Source organism: Leptodactylus fuscus, chromosome 6 (assembly GCF_031893055.1).
Source record: "Leptodactylus fuscus isolate aLepFus1 chromosome 6, aLepFus1.hap2, whole genome shotgun sequence".
NCBI lineage: Eukaryota > Metazoa > Chordata > Amphibia > Anura > Leptodactylidae > Leptodactylus > Leptodactylus fuscus.
In genome coordinates this window covers 102142938-102162697 of record NC_134270.1, presented here as the reverse complement: position 1 = coordinate 102162697, position 19760 = coordinate 102142938, and the positions used below count along the sequence as shown (strand labels likewise).

Sequence of the window (19760 nt, the reverse complement as noted above, 5' to 3'; positions counted from 1 at the left end):
ACAATAAACCTTATTTCAATTCTGAAATATTACTGTGTCCATCAGTTATTAGATATATCAAACTGAAATGGCTGCTGCAAACACCAAAATATTTAGAACTAAAAATGATTAAGATTAATAGGGGTGCCCAAACTTTTTCATAGGACTGTATATGAGACCACCACAAAATGGCCGACGGACAAGCGCAGTCAGCTGTTTTGTTGGCCATTTTGCAGTAGTCTCCTGTAAGAAGAGGAGAGAAGAGTAGGAGAATGGCGGATGGAGCAGAAGAAAGGCGGTGTTGTAATGCTGTGCTAATAGCACAGAGGACACGCCCCCTGTGTTTTCTGAGCGCAATTAGCATAAAGAAGAAAAGAAGACCTTCAAGATAAAGGTACCTTTAGGCTATTCCTACGTGCTAATAGTTTAAAACCGTTTTTTCAATGATAGAATCCCTTTAAGGGCGGGTTCACATCTGCGCCCGGTCTCCGCTTTAGCCAATCTGACGGGTTTCCGTCTTCAGCCACGAGAAACTGGTCAGGAAACTGACCACCAGGTTTCTGTCCCCTGTCCAGTTTCTCGGGACAGAAGACGGAAACCCGCCAGATTGGCTAAAGTGGAGACAGGGCGCAGATATGAACCCGCCCTTACCCATATAGTAAACAACACAGCGGGGAAGAAAAATCAAAAAGGTCTAATAGCTGTTTTTTCAACACTTTGCTTCCTTTAAAAAATGGAATAAAAAGAGATCAAACCATCAGAACTTCCCCAAAATGATATCAATAAAAACATCACCTTGTTCGGCATGAAAAAAACAACTTACCCAGCTCCATGCACAAAAGTATATAAAATGTTATAGGTGTCTCAATATGGGGACACATTTTTTTTTTCTATTTTGCAAAGTTTTTAATATTTTTTAAAGAGGCTCTATCATTGGGAAAAGTCATTTTTAACTAAGCACATACTTGCATAGCCTTTAGAAAGGCTATTCCACACATACATTTTGTATGTTAATTTCCTCAGTAGTTTTTGAATAAGCCCGTTTTTATTCATATACTAATTAGCCTCCAGCATGCACTCCGGAAGTCTCATCGTGCACCCTCTCTGCTGTATGTACAGCACAGGCTGCTACTGCTACTGCTCATCTCTCTGCTGTTACACACAGCACACAGCAGAGACAGTGCTCGCTCAGAACTTCATGTGCACCCTGGAGGCTAATTAGCATATGAATAAAAATGGGCTCATTCAAAAACTATTGAGGGGATTTACATACAAAAGGTAGGTGTGGAATGGCCTTTCTAAAGGCTATACGAGTATGTGCTTATTTAAAAATGACTTTTCCCAATGATAAAGCCCCTTTAATACGTAACAAAACATTACAATTACTATATAAATTTGGTTTTGCCATGATCATACTGACCCGTACAATACTGTACAAGTAACATGTAATTTTACCAGACAGTGAACACAGTAATTCTGAATTTTTTTTCCCAGCTTCCTAGTATATTATACAGGATACTGAATGCAAATACAAAGTACAATTTGTCCTGCAAACAATAAGTCATCATGTGACTCTGTGGAATGAAAAAATATACAAAACATAAAAGTTTTTGGGGACCCAATGCAACTCCATTCACTAGCATGTGTTAGAAAGTCGCAAGGCAACTTGGTGATCTCTGGTCACACAATAGTAGTTGCGGCCAAAGTCACCGTGTAGCCTTAGCTTTATGTGTGAGCAGTGGCGTAACTACCGCCATAGCAGCGGAGGCAGCTGCCACAGGGCCCAGGACATTAGGGGCCCGGTGACAGCCGCTACCGCTGCCATCATTATACTCGGGGGTCTTTTCGGACCCCCAAGTATAATGATTGGCGGACCGGGAGAGGTAAGAAACATAAAAAAAACATGTTACTTACCTCTCCACGATCCTGCCAGGCCTCCTTCCTGACGTCCTTTTTGACGTCTCTGACGTCACATGAACCCGGCCTGCGTCCCGGGTCATGTGACGTCCGATGTCATTGAACAAGTACAGCAGCGGAGAAGGCAGTGGTGAAGACTGCGTAGGAGCCGGGGGACAGGTAAGTAACAGTAGTTTTTTATGTTTTTATTCCCCCGGGTCTCCGATTATTATACTCTGTGGTCTGCCCTTCCTAATAGCAAAAGTATCTGATGTCACCTGGTTTATAGTATGAATAAATGAAATATGAGAGCTTGCAACAATAATATTGGACAGGGAATGCAACACAGGTTACAGGCTAAAGTAGTATCTGGACTTTCACATAACAGAAATAGATACAAAGCAGGAACTAAGAGTGGACACAATTTCTCAGAGCCCTTCCTGAAACCGACCAGTAATGCTATAGTAGACATTTTTCTACATGAGGAATTCCATTTCCTTATTCTCACTGCAAAATATTATTGTCTTGCAAAAAGTGGAGATTATAATTGTAATCATTATAATGATTTCAGGGAAATTAAACCAAGGTTCTGGAAATTCCCTAATTACAAGCGGATGTGACATCTTTGCAAAACATTGCGCTAAAGATGTAGGAAGCTATTGCTATAAACCCCGATTGCTTCATTCCACCCATGAGCAGAAGTTCTGACACTTCCCCAAATTGTCTTTATAACTAATCTCTACAGTGTGCATCTATGGGTCAATGGTAAAATGGCCCATTCATTCTTGCATTCATACAGTAACTGATAAACATTACACCGATAATATTATCAGAAGAGAGGAGTCATACAGTCATGGCAGCCCTGATGTGCTTTACCAAAAAGCTTTATCTTGGTCTTATCTGTCCACAAGACGTTTACCCAGAAGGATTACTCACGTACATTTTGGCCAAATGCTGTCTAGCTTTTTTATGTCTGCGTAATGTCTCTGCCTGTTGGAGTCTCTGTGCCACCCTATGCTCGCACGCTATGGCACAAGAGGCATGTTCAGTTTGATTCTTTGCTTAGAGATTTTGTTGCTCTGTGTGAACACTCTCCTATTTCTTCTCCTCTCTAATTGATTTTTCCACCACACGCATCTCATGCACCTTGATTCCCTCTGTCCATCTAATGCCGGGTTCACACAGGGATTTTTGGACTGGATTTTGACTCGGAATCCGCCTCAGAATCTTGTCCAAAAAACGCCTCCCATTGACTTCAATGGGAGCCGTTCACTTTTTTCCACTAGTGGTTTTGTGCCTCTCGCGGGAAAAAAGAAGGGATCTGCTCTTTCTTACTGCGGAATCCGCCGCAACGTCCGCAGCGCGACACCTCACTTCCGACTCTAGGCCCATTCATTTGGGCCTAATACAGAGCGGAATGCCACGACTGGATGCTGGTGCACTGCAGCGGCATCCAGTCGCAGCTAGATGTTTTCTGGACCGGATTCGGAGGCGGCCTCCGCGTCAAAATCCAGTCCAAAAATCCCCACGTGAACCCAGCTTAATAGTTAATTTTAGCTTTGCCTGTGTGACAGCCTTTCTACTAATCAAGTCTGAGTTGGGTCCTGGGCTTCCTGTATACAGGTCGTCAGCCCACACAGGTTTGCTGGCTATTTTGACTTGTGATTTTGTCCTTGCTAGCTTCCTACTTCTCTTTCTATTGTATTACTGACCTCTGACTTTTGGCTTTACCTTTGACTATTCCCTTGGATTCCGATTTTGTACTTTGTTGCTCGACTGTTACCGACCCCTTGGCTAGCTGACCTCCCTTTGTTGTTGTTTAGCTTGTCTGCGTTCTGTGTTATCACTATATCTAGGGAGGGCTTTGTCGACCAGTTGTCCTCTGCCACCTAGGGAGTGAGGCAAGTAGGCAGGGGTGGGAGGGGGCTCAGCCTAGGGCTCACTGTCTTGTCATGTTCCTTTCCCCAGGGTTCACCAGCAGCTACTGTGGAATTGCTTGTCTAGCAATTTCCTTACAGTTTCTATGTCAGCAGTTGGTTTCTCCTGGGTCTTCTTCCACAGCATTTTATGTCGATGGATAGTTCGCACTGACACTGATGCACCTTGAGCCTGCAGGACAGCTTGAATTTCTTTTGAACTTGATTGGGGCTGCTTATCCACGATCCGGACTATCTTGCATTGCAGCCTTTCTCTTCAGTCCACATCCAGGGATATTAGCTACAGTGCCACAGGGTTGTAAACTTCTTGATTATGTTATGCAGTGTGGACAAAGAAACATCAAAATCTCTGGAGATGGTCTTGTAATCTTGAGATTGTTGATCCACAATTTTGGTTCACAAGTCCTCAGACAGTTCTCTTCTCCTCTTTCTGGTTTCCATGCTTAGTGTGGCACACATAGACAATGTAAAGATTGAGTGAACATCTCTCATTTTTATCTGGTTTCAGGCATGAGTTTTATATTGCCCACACCTGTTACTTGCCACAAGTGAGTTTGAATGAGGATCACATGCTTGAAACAAAGTTATTTTTCCACAATTTTGAAAAGACACCAACAATTTTGTCCGGCCCATTTGTAGAGTTTTGTATGAAATTATGTCCAATTTGCTTTTTTTTTGAGTATTTTTGTGTTGATCCAGTACAGGCAAAGGTTATAAACATGTGTATAACAAAACCTGTGTAATTAAATAAAATTAATTTACTGGGAGAAATACTTCATTTTATGGAAAAACTTCAAGTGTGTCATCACTTGCGGCCATGACTGTATGCTCTGGGTGCTATACACTAACAACTACAAGTATGGTTGTTAAGGTTTTTGCCCTCCTGGGTTTTTATGGGTGAAGGGGGAGCACTTGATTTAAGCCTGTTTAGTATTTCTTGGTCATTCTTTGTGATATTTCTATGATGATGTGTCTTGCCCTTTCATTAAATAATGATTCCTGTGTGTATATTGATTATTTTTGCAGAATAAACAGAAAGAGACCACAAGCGGAGCGGGTAAGTGACTATTTCCAATAGAAAGCATTTCCCCAACACAACTGAATGGCTTCTTTCGGTTCATGTCATAAATGTAGTGATGTGTGGTTATTTGATGCAGTAGCTCAGCAGGCAGTATAACACATAAGAAGCTTAGATACAGAAGATCAGCATGTGATATTACACATGGTACTAACTCAGCAGAAACAATTGCACATGATAGAATTAGATGCAAAAGCTTAAAAAGCATCAATGCACTTATCCAACAAGCAGCATTACATGAGAGTTGAGATACATTTGTGTTTTCGACAAGTGCAAGGCATGACAAATGTATTAAGATTCATCAAGATTAAGATTTATCTTAATAAATCAGGTGCACCCACGTGACGGGAACTGGTGTAGATTTCCTGTATAAACTCACACCAGCAAACTGGCATGGGTTATAATAAAAATGTTGGGCCAAGATGCCCCTGTTACGGACTGTCCCACTCTTCCCGCATTCATCCTGAGCTAGGGGCAGATTGAGGGATGTGGCACACATTTGGGGCAAAAATAGGGCCTTGATGGGGTAATAAACTCCCCCTGTTGTCTCTACAGATATGATCACACATGATAGGCTTAGCTACAGGCAGTCTCAGCAGATTCATGATAAATTTAGTTATCCATGTTTTATTAATGAGTATATATGGGTTGTGTTCTAAACATGATATGCTTAGATACACAGGCTATGCAGATTGAATCACAAATGATAATTTTAGATATAGCAGTACAGGAGACAATCTTGCTCACCATAAGTTTAGATCCAGCAGACAGTATCACATATGATAGGCTTAGGTATATGGATCAACACACCAGTTTAGCAACAACTGATGGGGATGTGCTGCAGTGGATTTTCTGATATTTGTTTGCTTGCAGGCAACGATCCCGTCATTCTCATTGCTTTGTATGATTATGATGCTGTGCACCCAGATGATCTGACATTTCAGAAAGGAGATAACTTACAGCTACTTGAGGAGTAAGTAACCATTCTTTGGTGAAGTGGGAGCGAGTTTTGGGGAGATTAGAAACTGACAGTTGGTCAAGGCTGTAGAATCCCACACAATTATGTCTTTCAATAAGACTCAGCATAGCATACAGAAACCCATGAGTGTTCCAAAATGTGGGCTCATCATAGTAACCCATCGGATAGTGAATCAATGTCAGATACCTGGGGGTCTCAAAAATGACGTTGTGTACCCCTGTGGAAAAGGGATAAGTGTCTGTAATGACAAGACCTCATTAATACACACACTATTTGCTGTTTAGTGTCCCAATTAGCATTATCCTACGTCCATGAATAAAATGTATACTTATGGGAATAATCTCTGGTGCTTCTGGCATCTGCACACCTCAGCTTCACAGTCTACTATTATATTCTTCAGTAAAGAAATGCGCAGGTGCCAGGAGTACCAGGAGCCAGGTAAGTTGTTTTTTTGTTTTTTTTTTAAACTTTCACATGGACAGTGTTAGAATACACCTATTTTGGGGACTAAACCTCTAGCGCATAGGACCTGTGGGTGTTTTAGTGTCCAAAATGGACATTACAGGTTCCCTTTAAGCTTGTATCTACTGATTGTGCAAAGGTTTGGGTGCTGGGTTTTGTTTTGCATTTTACTGATATAGGCTAAGGTCCCACATTGCAGAAACTCAGCCCTTTTCGTTGCAGTTTTTGCTGCGTTTTTTGGGGAGGTTTTTTTTAGCCAAAGCCAAGAATGACTGCAAAAAGAATGGAAAATAAATAGATAGTACTTGTATTTCTGCCTTCAACCACTACTCCTGCAGAAATGATTAAAAAATACACAGGCAGCGGCTTAAGTACCGACTGCCACGGAGCCCGACGGGCCCTTCTGCATCCCATATCACGTCACTGGGGCCCCCTGGAGGAAAGAAAGGGAAGTGGAGGCGGCCGTGAGCAGGAACGGGGATCGATTATTAAGGCCACAGTCCAATGTCAAGAGAATTTTTTGGGTGAACCCCAACAAATACTGCTATTATTTTACTTTGAGGTCTCTTCAGACCCCAGAATAGAACAACCGGAGGCCCAGGGAAGGTGAGTAAACATAAAAACCAGTTTCCTGGTTTTTGGCGTACTGCCTACCGTCTTCTTGGCCTCTCTATGGCCTCCATGCACGCTCTGTGGAACGTACCGTAATACTGTGTGGAGGAACCACTGTGGGACATAATACTATGTGGAGGGGCCATTGTGGAACATAATACTGTGTGGTGGGGCCACTGTGGGACATTATACTGTGTGGTGGGGCCACTGTGGGACATTATACTGTTTGGAGGGACCACTATGGGTCATTATACTTTGTGGAGGGGGTGCTATGGAACATTTGTAGTGTGTGTAAATGGGGCGCTATACTGTGTGGAGGGGCCACTGTGGGACATTATAATGTGTGGAATGGCTACTGTGGGACATTATATTGTGTGGAGGGGATGCTATGGGACATTATAGTGTGTAAATGGGGCGTTATACTGTGTGGGGGCCAGGAAAGGGGGTGCTATGCCGTGGTGAGATACAAATCAAAAATTTACTATTTTCAAGTTACACCCCTGTACACAGGCACAACAAAGCTATAGGAAAATGTAAGGTGTGTAATATTACTGAAAGATTGCGCATTTGTCTTTCTATAGGTCTGGAGAATGGTGGAGAGCTCGCTTGATTCGTACAGGGCAAGAAGGATTTATCCCCAGCAATTATGTGGGAAGGGTCAACTCCCTGGAGTCTGAAGAGTGAGTGTTCTGACTTACAACACCCCTTGTCTGCATCCCCCCATGATAGGGGATAAGAGAGATCAGTGGGGGTCCAACTACTGAGACCACCATCAGGCTTGAGAATGGGGGTCCTTTTTCTCTTTGGATGAATGAAGTAAAGAGAATGCATATGAGACTGCAATAGATAACCATGTCCTGTTTCTCTGGCGGTCCCACAGAAAAATGCAGCATGGTTGACATACAATTCCATCGTTCCATTCATCTAGAGAGGTATAGAACCCCCTTTCTTGAGATACTTGGATTTTAATTGTTAAACTCCACTGATCACATGCTTATTGTCTATCCTGGGAGTTGCAGATGGGCGTCTATATTGGAACAACCAATTTAAGTTTAACAAGTCTTCAAAATTACACTTGGAAAATGGAGAATTCCTTTAAATGTTGTATTTCTGCAGATGGTATTTCAAGGGTGTTGGCAGAAAAGAGGCCGAGCGTCAGCTTCTGTCCTCAGAGAACCAGGCTGGAGCATTTATGATACGGGACAGTGAGACTATGAAAGGTGAGTGTGTGTGTGTATGTATGTGTATATATGTATGTATGTGTGCATGTAGGTTATTTCTGACATGAACCTGCAAAACTAGCAGTGAGCATTACCTGATTTCATTAATATGAGAGTCTGTAGGGATGAAGGGGCAGAACAGTGAAACCAGAGGATATACAAGAAGACCAGTGATACATGGCTTAAACTTCCTTTTATAATATGATGTCTTATACTTTAGTCACATTCAGAAATTATCTACTATTTTGTTAGCTTTTATAATACAGTGTTTCATACTGAGGTTAACTTGGGAGTTCAGGGGTCTGGAGACAGTCTGATGTCCATGTAAGGGTTCATAAATCCAGATATTAGATTGAGTCCTTTTGCCAATCAGAATTTTATCATCAGCTTGAATTCCAGAACTTTTCCTTCTCTGTCATTCTTGGAGACGTGTTAGAATCAGGACTTTTCAGTCTGACAAGCTGTGGTATGGACCAGAGAAATGTTTTCCCACCGGGATGTCCAGATGAAATTTTATTGTACCTGCATAAATTCATCTTGGTCTGCAGTTTTTGTTTTAATTCCCCAATATAAAGTCCTTTATTGACACAGTATTATGTATACCACGTTGGAGGATGTACATGAAAATGTTCTAGAGATTGTACAGTCCTGCTGTGTGTTTGGTATGTGGACTGTGCTTTTAAAGTTGACAAGAAGAGGGTACAAGTCTTGTATTTCTTGCTCTTGTGTGAATTTGTGTCAGTCTCACACCACAGTTTTATTACCCTGCCTTATCTCTCTAACATATCACCTAATGAAGCAGTTGCTTTTCTGTCTTTTATCTTGCCAGTTGTTGTACTGTGTCATTCATTTGTAAATGCCTGAAGAAGGAGCCTCTGGGCTTTGAAAACTTGCAAATGTAATTTTTCTTTGCTTTTGAATTTTAATACAAAAATATAAAATACTGCACAATTTTTTTACCTAGCTAACAGAGTATTACACATTTTTCCCTGGGTCAGGGGATAATCGTACACATCAGGGAGAGTGTGTGCCTACATAGGCGTACGGAGACTTACAAGTCATTCCTGCTCCGCTAGGGATTCTGGGTAAAAAATATGCAAATCTATTCTCCAGGATGTAATTAGGAGAACAGTGCACTCTGTACGCCGCCCTCTAGAGGGTAGCCTCCTTAACATCATGGATGACTCAGTTAATAAGTCTACTATCATGATGCAGATTTAATTGCCAAATTAGTATTTCTATTCCAAAAGGAACAGATTCCCAGCTATGGACAGCGCTGTTTCGGTCTTTTGGACCTCCTCAGCATAGCGTAGGGATACTGATTTGGCAGAGTGAGAGACTATAGACCAGGGTCAGGGGATAATCATACACATCAGGGAGAGTGTGTGCCTATGATGCAGTCTTTCATATATTATTGCTTCCACCTACTGGCTCTTTGTCTGTACAACATATTCTTCTTGCTTCCTATGAATTGTATTGTTGCTACCAAAGAAGATGCATTCCTTTTTCTTACATTACTGATACAATATTTTGCATACTGAATCCAACTGTGATTCTCCAAAAATGTTACTAAAATTATGACATCAGAAGACTTATTTAGACTTGAAGTTATTTTCCTGTCTAACCTTCTCTACTGACATTTTTATAAGGTTGCTATTCACTTTCGGTCAGAGACTACAACTCTCAGTCTGGAAACATGGTGAAGCATTACAAGATCCGTACTCTGGATAATGGAGGATTCTATGTTTCTCCTAGGAAAACTTTCAGCTCTCTGCAGGAACTGGTCAGCTACTATAAAAGTGAGCCAAGCAGTTGTTCTCTTGTCATTGTGTTGTCTAAAAAAAATCAATAAATACTTCTTTTTTATACTAGTAATTTTTTTTCTTTAATCCGTTAAGGATACAGCCTAGTTTGATACTTAAAGGAGGTTGTCCAAGCTATTGTTTTTTTTTAAATTAGGCTGGGGGAGGTGGAAAAAACTATTAAAAAACATACATATTTACCTGTTCCCGATACTCCAGTGTCCTCCAAGCACAGTCCAGTCCTGCTGCCTGACTGTCTTATTTTGCTGGAAGTCCTCGCCGGCAGTGACGTCTTGGTTCCCTTTCTGGAGGATGCTGATTGACCCCAAGAATCACATGCAACGGAGACTTCTGTCAGAAGAAAACAACAGAGCTGCAGGACTGGACCTCACTGGGAGACACTGGAGCATTAGGGACAGGGGAGTATATTTTATTTGTTTTGTTTTTTTTCACTTCCTCTGCCGATGTCTTGGGTTCAGCTCCCGAGCCTGTGCCATCTTTATGACGAACTATTACATCAGTTGACAGGAACTGGTTCCTGCCGTTGACATAATAGTATGTCATCGGGCAGGAACTAGTTAAGTTTTATTAGGAGAAATGTGTACAATAAGTAAAAATAACAGTTTTCTTTAAATATACTAATCTTGTTCTTTGTACTTTACATCTGCAAAAGATAAGAATGGGTTCCCTATTTTGTTTTAGTCTTAGATGAGCATGAAGGCTATGGTGACATTGCTGCCGCCTTTATTCTTGACATGGCAACTCATTGAGTGAGATGTAGACTACAAAAGAAAAGAAAGAAGCATTTAAAGAAGATCTTTCACCAAGTACTAAATGCCATAAATCATTTGGTTATCGTTGTGTCCTGATCCATTTAGCATTTTTATTCTTTAGATTTTAAAAGAGCTAGTTTACATGTATTCTTCCAGAGGGAAACAGTTATTACGATATTAAACTAAGGAATTTGTATGTGATTATTTCTGCTCTCAGGTAATATGGATGGGTTGTGCCAGTACCTCACCGTGCCATGTAAGACAGCTCGTCCACAGAAACCATGGGAGAAGGACGCCTGGGAGGTCGCTAGAGAATCACTGAAACTAGAGAAGAAGCTAGGTGCTGGACAGTTTGGAGATGTCTGGCTTGGTAAGTGCACTGCAGAAAGTATCCAACATAATAGGCTTAGATACACCAGCTTAGCAGACAAATTTGAAAGACTTTGGTACACAATCTCAGCAAACAGTATCACATATGATCGGCTTAAGTACATGGCTTAGATACAGCAGTTTAGCAGACAGTATTGAATAATACGCTTTAGACATCGGCTACACAGACTGTGTTCGGGGCAGGTTATAATAAAGTGTAATGTGTAGTTGCCCTGGGCCCAAGACTGGAAAGGAACCCAACAGAACATAAGTGCCTTTTGCCCAAATTACATTCCAACCCAGTAATGAACTGTATTCCCATCTGCCAATACAGTTGACTACAGTTGTGGGAGATGGGAGCCTACTGGAGGTGAGTATTTATTGGGCAAACCTCATGAGATTCGGCTCACAAGGCAGTTTCTTCAGACCCCAGGGTATAATTAGTGGAGTTGCAGGCGAGGAGAATAAACATAACAAATAGTGATACTCCCTTTCCCTGGGCTCCAGTGTGGATCCCTGTCTTCCTCAGGTCTCCTAAATGATATCGGGGGGTCGGACATCAAGATACTTGACATCATGTCTATGCTTGCCATGATCCATGTGACTTCAGTGGTTCTTGACATCATTCAGGAGGCTGTATAGGCCCGAAGAGGATGGGGAACTGAGCCAGAGCCCAGGGGAGGTGGCTAACCCCTTATGTTTACGAACCTCCCTGGACCTCTGATTATTATACTATTATAATAGTAGTTTGTGAGCATGTTTGTGGCAAACATGACATTTTTGGAAAATTTGTAATGAAAACTGGTTCAGTTATCTCTATATTTAGTTTTTTCATTACTTTAGCATAGGGACTGCTATGGGATATTAGACAGCATGAAGGGCCACTATGGCACATTATTATGGCACAGGGATCTTTGGCAGGCCACGCTTTCTAAACATCTCGGTACCTTTAATTTGCTCCTGAATGTATTGCATATGATATGTTTAGATACAACAGCTTTACATACTGTATCACACACAATACGTTTAAATACACCAGCTCAGGATACAGTGTTTAATATTCAATGATAGAGTATTTTACATAATAGGCTTGGATATAGTAGTTCACTAGACAGCATCATATGGTTATACCCACTGGATCAGCAGAGACAATATGACATACCAGTATGATAATTCAGAAACATCTGCTGACAGTATCAAACATGTAGGCTTAGATACAGCCACTCAGCAAGCAGTATCAGTTATGAAGTCATAGATGCACTACAGAGAAGGATTGCTTAAAGGAGCAGTGCCTGAGGATTATTGGATTATTTTGGTGACTATACCCACATTTTTGCTCCATTTCACATTTGCAGCAACATACAATGGGCATACACAGGTCGCTGTGAAAACCATGAAGCCAGGCAGTATGTCTCCTGAGGCCTTTATGGAAGAAGCCAACCTAATGAAGACCTTGCAACATGACCGCCTTGTTCGCCTTCATGCTGTAGTGACCCAGGAAGAGCCCATATATATCATTACTGAGTACATGGAAAAGGGCAGCCTATTAGATTTCCTCAAGAGTCAGGAAGGGAATCACTTGTCACTGCCACAGCTTATCGACTTTTCTGCCCAGGTGAGGCGCATATATATATTCAGTTAGTGTGTTCATCCCCAGGACAAGTCCCATGGTATATTATATTTTTGCATTTTACACACACAGATTGCGGAGGGAATGTGGTTCATTGAACAGAAGAATTACATTCACCGGGATCTGAGAGCCGCAAACTGCCTGGTGTCTGCAGCTATGGCATGTAAAATCGCAGACTTTGGGTTAGCTCGAGTGATTGAGGACAGCGAGTATACAGCACGAGAGGGTAAATATCGGAGCAGACACAACTCTCATTTGCAGCAGTTTTTCATAACATATTAAGTTTGGCATACACTCACCGGCCACTTTATTAGGTACACCTGTCCAACTGCTCGTTAACACTTAATTTCTAATCAGCCAATCACATGGCGGCAACTCAGTGCATTTAGGCATGTAGACATGGTCAAGACAATCTCCTGCAGTTCAAACCAAGCATCAGTATGGGGAAGAAAGGTGATTTGAGTGCCTTTGAACGTGGCATGGTTGTTGGTGCCAGAAGGGCTGGTCTGAGTATTTCAGAAACTGCTGATCTACTAGGATTTTCACACACAACCATCTCTAGGGTTTACAGAGAATGGTCCGAAAAAGAAAAAACATCCAGTGAGCGGCAGTTCTGTGGGCGGAAATGCGTTGTTGATGCCAGAGGTCAGAGGAGAATGGCCAGACTGGTTCGAGCTGATAGAAAGGCAACAGTGACTCAAATAGCCACCCGTTACAACCAAGGTAGCCAGAAGAGCATCTCTGAACGCACAGTACGTCGAACTTTGAGGCAGATGGGCTACAGCAGCAGAAGACCACACCGGGTGCCACTCCTTTCAGCTAAGAACAGGAAACTGAGGCTACAATTTGCACAAGCTCATCGAAATTGGACAATTGAAGATTAGAAAAACATTGCCTGGTCTGATGAGTCTCGATTTCTGCTGCAACATTCGGATGGTAGGGTCAGAATTTGGCGTCAACAACATGAAAGCATGGATCCATCCTGCCTTGTATCAACGGTTCAGGCTGGTGGTGGTGGTGTCATGGTGTGGGGAATATTTTCTTGGCACTCTTTGGGCCCCTTGGTACCAATTGAGCATCGTTGCAACGCCAAAGCCTACCTGAGTATTGTTGCTGACCATGTCCATCCCTTTATGACCACAATGTACTCAACATCTGATGGCTACTTTCAGCAGGATAATGCGCCATGTCATAAAGCTGGAATCATCTCAGACTGGTTTCTTGAACATGACAATGAGTTCACTGTACTCCAATGGCCTCCACAGTCACCAGATCTCAATCCAATAGAGCATCTTTGGGATGTGGTGGAACGGGAGATTCGCATCATGGATGTGCAGCCGACAAATCTGCGGCAACTGTGTGATGCCATCATGTCAATATGGACCAAAATCTCTGAGGAATGCTTCCAGCACCTTGTTGAATCTATGCCACGAAGAATTGAGGCAGTTCTGAAGGCAAAAGGGGGTCCAACCCGTTACTAGCATGGTGTACCTAATAAAGTGGCCGGTGAGTGTATGTCCACTGAACTTAAAGTGAGGGGAGGGGTATATGATCTGCTTTGGTATTACAGTTTCAGAAAATGTACCATAAGTTAAAATGTGGGCTGCCATTTATAGCTAACAGTGGAGCAGATCTCCCTCTGTACTTCTACTTATAACTGAGGGTACCATTTTGGGGCACTGTTAATGACATTATAAGGGGATAAAGATTTTGGGTACAGTGGCTGACATTATAAAACTGGTATTGTTTGAGGCTATAGTGGATGGTATTGTAAGAGGGCACGGTTTTGGTGCACACTGGGTAAGAGAGTAGTTTTGTAAAGGGGCACTGTGGCTGTTATTTTCAGGTGGCATTTGTGCAGATAATGTTAATAATTTTTCAGGAGCCAAATTTCCCATTAAATGGACAGCGCCGGAAGCAGCAAACTATGGCTCCTTCACCATCAAATCTGATGTCTGGTCATTTGGTATCCTAATGACGGAAATTATCACATATGGAAGGACCCCGTATCCAGGTGAGAACATTATGTTTTGCAGATGTTTTTGGTGGGTGTAGGCATTTTTGGGGGTAGCTAAAAAGAAATTGTAAAGAAAGCGCTCAAAGTTGTTGCTGCGATGGGATAACAATCCAATTCTCATCTCTCAGATAAATTATATAACAAGGTAAAAAACAACTTGGTCCTGATGCAATAAAAGACCAGTCTGTATAGTAAGACCCTCATAGACCTTGGAGATCCATATAGCCTGTAGCTCCCCTGAAATGTCTTGTTGAGGATATAGCACAGTGCAGTAAGATTCAGTACAATATTAAAACAAGGGCCCTCTGCACTCCATTTTCTACATGTTGCAGCCTCTAGTGCAACTCCAAGAAGTCTGGTCTTTTGTCTCGGTGTCTCCCACATTAGAGATTTTAACACTTGCTTTCTGTTGTTTTATACCATTTTCTTTTTTTGCTTACTTCCAACGCACCATCATATTCCACAGCACTTTAAATATAGTCAGCACTGTCCCATATAGGGCTCATCATCTAAATTCCCTCTCACTATGTCTTTGGAGTGTGGGAGGAAACTCATGACTCCATGCTGAGAGGCACCAGTTGTTCTGTCCCCACATGAAGGCGAATGAAGGTGTAACTAATAGTAGCCGTGTGACTCTCCTACCTTCGTATCCAAGCAGTGGAGCAGACCGGACCGGCAGGAGCTCAGGATAGATGGATTCAAACGTAGACACGATGATATGATGAACCAACGTGGGTTTATTTGACCCAAGAACAGTGACAAGCGATAATACAGTCCTATGAAAAAGTTTGGGCACCCCTATTAATCTTAATCATTTTTTGTTCTAAATATTTTGGTGTTTGCAACAGCCATTTCAGTTTGATATATCTAATAACTGATGGACATAGTAATATTTCAGGATTGAAATGAGGTTTATTGTACTAACAGAAAATGTGCAATATGCATTAAACCAAAATTTGACCGGTGCAAAAGTATGGGCACCCTTATCATTTTATTGATTTGCATTCCCCTAACTACTTTTTACTGACTTACTGAAGCACAAAATTGGTTTTGTAACCTCAGTGAGCTTTGAACTTCATAGCCAGATGTATCCAATCATAAGAAAAGGTATTTAAGGTGGCCAATTGCAAGTTGATCTCCTATTTGAATCTCCTCTGAAGAGTGGCATCATGGGCTACTCAAAACAACTCTCAAATGATCTGAAAACAAAGATTGTTCAACATAGTTGTTCAGGGGAAGGATACAAAAAGTTGTCTCAGAGATTTAACCTGTCAGTTTCCACTGTGAGGAACATAGTAAGGAAATGGAAGACCACAGGGACAGTTCTTGTTAAGCCCAGAAGTGGCAGGCCAAGAAAAATATCAGAAAGGCAGAGAAGAAGAATGGTGAGAACAGTCAAGGACAATCCACAGACCACCTCCAAAGAGCTGCAGCATCATCTTGCTGCAGATGGTGTCACTGTGCATCGGTCAACTATACAGCGCACTTTGCACAAATAGAAGCTGTATGGGAGAGTGATGAGAAAGAAGCCGTTTCTGCACGTACGCCACAAATAGAGTTGCCTGAGGTATGAAAAAGCACATTTGGACAAGGCAGCTTCATTTTGGAAACAAAAATTGAGTTGTTTGGTTATAAAAAAAGGCGTTATGCATGGCGTCCAAAAAGAAACAGCATTCCAAGAAAAACACATGCTACCCACTGTAAAATTTGGTGGAGGTTCCATCATGCTTTGGGGCTGTGTGGCCAATGCCGGCACCGGGAATCTTGTTAAAGTTGAGGGTCGCATGGATTCCACTCAGTATCAGCAGATTCTTGAGAATAATGTTCAAGAATCAGTGACGAAGTTGAAGTTACGCCGGGGATGGATATTTCAGCAAGACAATGATCCAAAACACGGCTCCAAATCCTCAGGCATTCATGCAGAGGAACAATTACAATGTTCTGGAATGGCCATCCCAGTCCCCAGACCTGAATATCATTGAACATCTGTGGGATGATTTGAAGCGGGCTGTCCATGCTCGGCGACCATCTAACTTAACTGAACTTGAATTGTTTGTCCAAAATACCTTTATCCAGGATCCAGGAACTGATTAAAAGCTACAGGAAGCGACTAGAGGCTGTTATCTTTGCAAAAGGAGGATGTACTAAATATTAATGTCACTTTTCTGTTGAGGTGCCCATACTTTTGCACCGGTCAAATTTTGGTTTAATGCATATTGCGCATTTTCTGTTAGTACAATAAACCTCATTTCAATCCTGAAATATTACTGTGTCCATCAGTTATTAGATATATCAAACTGAAATGGCTGCTGCAAACACCAAAATATTTAGAACTAAAAATGATTAAGATTAATAGGGGTGCCCAAACTTTTTCATAGGACTGTACATTACTGTAGTAGTCTTGGCAGTAGTGGTATTGATGCAGTCCTGTTGGTGTCTTTCCTGAGGCTAACTGCTGGTCAAAAACTGATGCCTTCACAAGCCCAAGTATTAGCAAGTCCTGTCACACAGCTATGAAAAACTAAAATGGCTGCAGGGAGTGACATGGACTAGGGCTTTGCTTAAAACCACGCCCAGAGAGAAAAAACTTTATTAAAGAGGACCTTTCCTGGTTTGGGGCACAGGCAGTTCTATATAGTGCTGGAAAGCCGATAGTGCGCTGAATTCAGTGCACTGTCGGCTTTCCTAATCTGTGCCCCAGGTAAAGAGCTTTCGGTCCCAGTACCGTAGCTCTTTACAGTCAGAAGGACGTTCCTGACAGTCTGTCAGGTACGTCCTTCTTCAAAGCAGCGCCTATCGTGCTGTACTGTGTGAGCGGGGAGGAATGCCCCCCTCCTGTAATACTAGTCTATGGACGAGCACTGTGAGCAGAGGGAGGGGGCGTTCCTCCCCGCTCACACTGTACAGCGCGATAGGCGCTGCTTTGAAGAAGGACGTACCTGACAGACTGTCAGGAACGCCCTTCTGACTGTAAAGAGCTACGGTACCGGGACTGAAAGCTCTTTACCCGGGGGACTGATCGGGAAAACCGACAGTGCGCTGAATTCAGCGCACTATCGGCTTTCCAGCAGTATATAGAACTGCCTGTGCCTCGGACCATGAAAGGTCCTCTTTAACAAGTGCAGCATGCAAATTCTGCCCAGCAGATGGCAGCAACTACAATGCATTGAAATAACATGAAAGGGAATTAGTAATACAGGACATTTAACTAATAAGTATGAGGAGAACAGCACACCAGTGTTAACCACTGAACCACTGTGCTGCCTTAGGGAAGGGTGTCAATGGTATGACTAGTTCTCAAGATATAAATGAAAATTATTTCCTTTTCTTCCAGGAATGTCTAATCTAGAGGTAATCACAGCTCTGGAGCGTGGATATCGCATGCCTTGTCCAAACAACTGCCCTCAGGAGCTTTATAGTATCATGCTACAGTGCTGGCAACAAAACCCAGAGCAGCGACCAACCTTTGAATATCTCCAAGGCATTCTGGAGGATTTTTTCACTGCTACAGAAAGCCAGTACCAGCAGCAGCCATGAGAAGTGCCAGGTCATGTCCTAATGCCACTGGCTATCCAGATCTGACCCACAGCTATTCTTCAAGTGCAATATACTGTTACAGATGTGATAAATTTGGTGCAGATTTGCTACCTACCCATTATAGGTTACCGTCTATTAACACCACTACCATGCCTTTTATAGTTCCTGTCAACCAGCTGGTGGATCAGTCATATTTGCTAAATGTTATGTTACCAGAGAAGTATAATTATTAGTTATAAGAAATACAGAAAATGACATTTCCTAACTATTTGTGTAAATATTTTAGCAGGAACTGTTTTGTTTTTTTCTGTTTTACATTGTGCTAGTATGGTACTCTGCCTGTAGATGGTGCTGGCGTAGGCACAGAACTGACCAGCACTATATACATTATATACATGGTTCCCTTTGGTTGTGATTATAGAACCTGGGCATTCTATTGGCATTGTAGACACTGTAGCCAGCACAGCCAGCTCTGTGTATACTGGAGACTGAACAGGGTCTATGTGGACTGGGAAGTGAACGACTAAAGTGTTTGAGCAAACTGTGCACGTTGGATATTCTGTACCAGCAGTATGTACATTGGAGACAGCACTTTGTACACTAAGGACTCTGAGTGAGTACTGTGTACATTGGAGACTATGAACTAGCAGGTTGTACATAGGAGACTGTAAGCAAGCACTGGAGATTATGTGTCTTTATTGTGTGCAATGGAGAATAAACTAGCTCTGCGTATATTGGAGACTATGAAACAGCAGTATATACAGGAGACTATGTGCGAACACTGAAAATCGTGTGCCTTCATTGTGTACAATGGAGACTAAACAGTATCTCTAGCACTGGGAACAGCATTACCCACATTGATTGAATGCATTGGAATATTTCACCAGTACACATAAGACCTATACTGAAGTGGCCATTCAGCATTGAGAGCACTGGTGATATTGATCCAGTATTGTGTAAGCCCCACTTTCTGTACAAGCACTGTGTATACTGGAGACATCAGGACAGCATTGAGTTTACTGTTTTTTACTAAGCTGAGCATGCAGCACTTCATCACTTTCATATTGTATTCATCTAATTGAGTCTTTTTATACATTTATTAAATGTATTCATAAATATACAACTGTATAACTGTGTGTATTTTGTGATCAATAAAGCCGAAGGCCAACTTCTAACTTTTGCTATGTGGCGCCATGATTACTATCTAAACCTGTGTAGGTGACTGCTCTTCATCTCCAGACGCTGCCACAATAGACCTACTGCAGTAGTGCTTAGATATGGAGAGGAGTGAAGAGCAGTATACGTATATGATAATGGCCAGTATCAGGCTCATACACATATATACATTCATTGACAAAGAAAAAGTAAAGCAGCAGCAAGGAGTTGTTTGAATCAAATAAAACTTATATGTGTGAATGTTATGATGAAATGTGTAAGGCCTATTAGAGGGAAAGGATAAGTTTATTGGG

At 42.0% G+C, this 19760-nt stretch overlaps 1 protein-coding gene across 1 annotated transcript in view; it reads left to right on the top strand.

The window, feature by feature from the left end:
• The window catches only part of HCK (HCK proto-oncogene, Src family tyrosine kinase), a 30933-nt gene extending 11576 nt beyond the window's left edge, over positions 1 to 19357 (top strand). The window contains exons 2-11 of the mRNA XM_075276954.1: positions 4839 to 4869; positions 5764 to 5863; positions 7525 to 7623; positions 8060 to 8163; positions 9813 to 9962; positions 10956 to 11108; positions 12463 to 12722; positions 12810 to 12963; positions 14620 to 14751; positions 18089 to 19357. Coding sequence (XP_075133055.1) covers positions 4839 to 4869; positions 5764 to 5863; positions 7525 to 7623; positions 8060 to 8163; positions 9813 to 9962; positions 10956 to 11108; positions 12463 to 12722; positions 12810 to 12963; positions 14620 to 14751; positions 18089 to 18291 — 1386 coding nt within the window. The 3' untranslated portion in view covers positions 18292 to 19357. The remainder of the gene's footprint in view (positions 1 to 4838; positions 4870 to 5763; positions 5864 to 7524; positions 7624 to 8059; positions 8164 to 9812; positions 9963 to 10955; positions 11109 to 12462; positions 12723 to 12809; positions 12964 to 14619; positions 14752 to 18088) is intronic.
• The last annotated feature ends 403 nt before the right edge of the window (positions 19358 to 19760 follow it).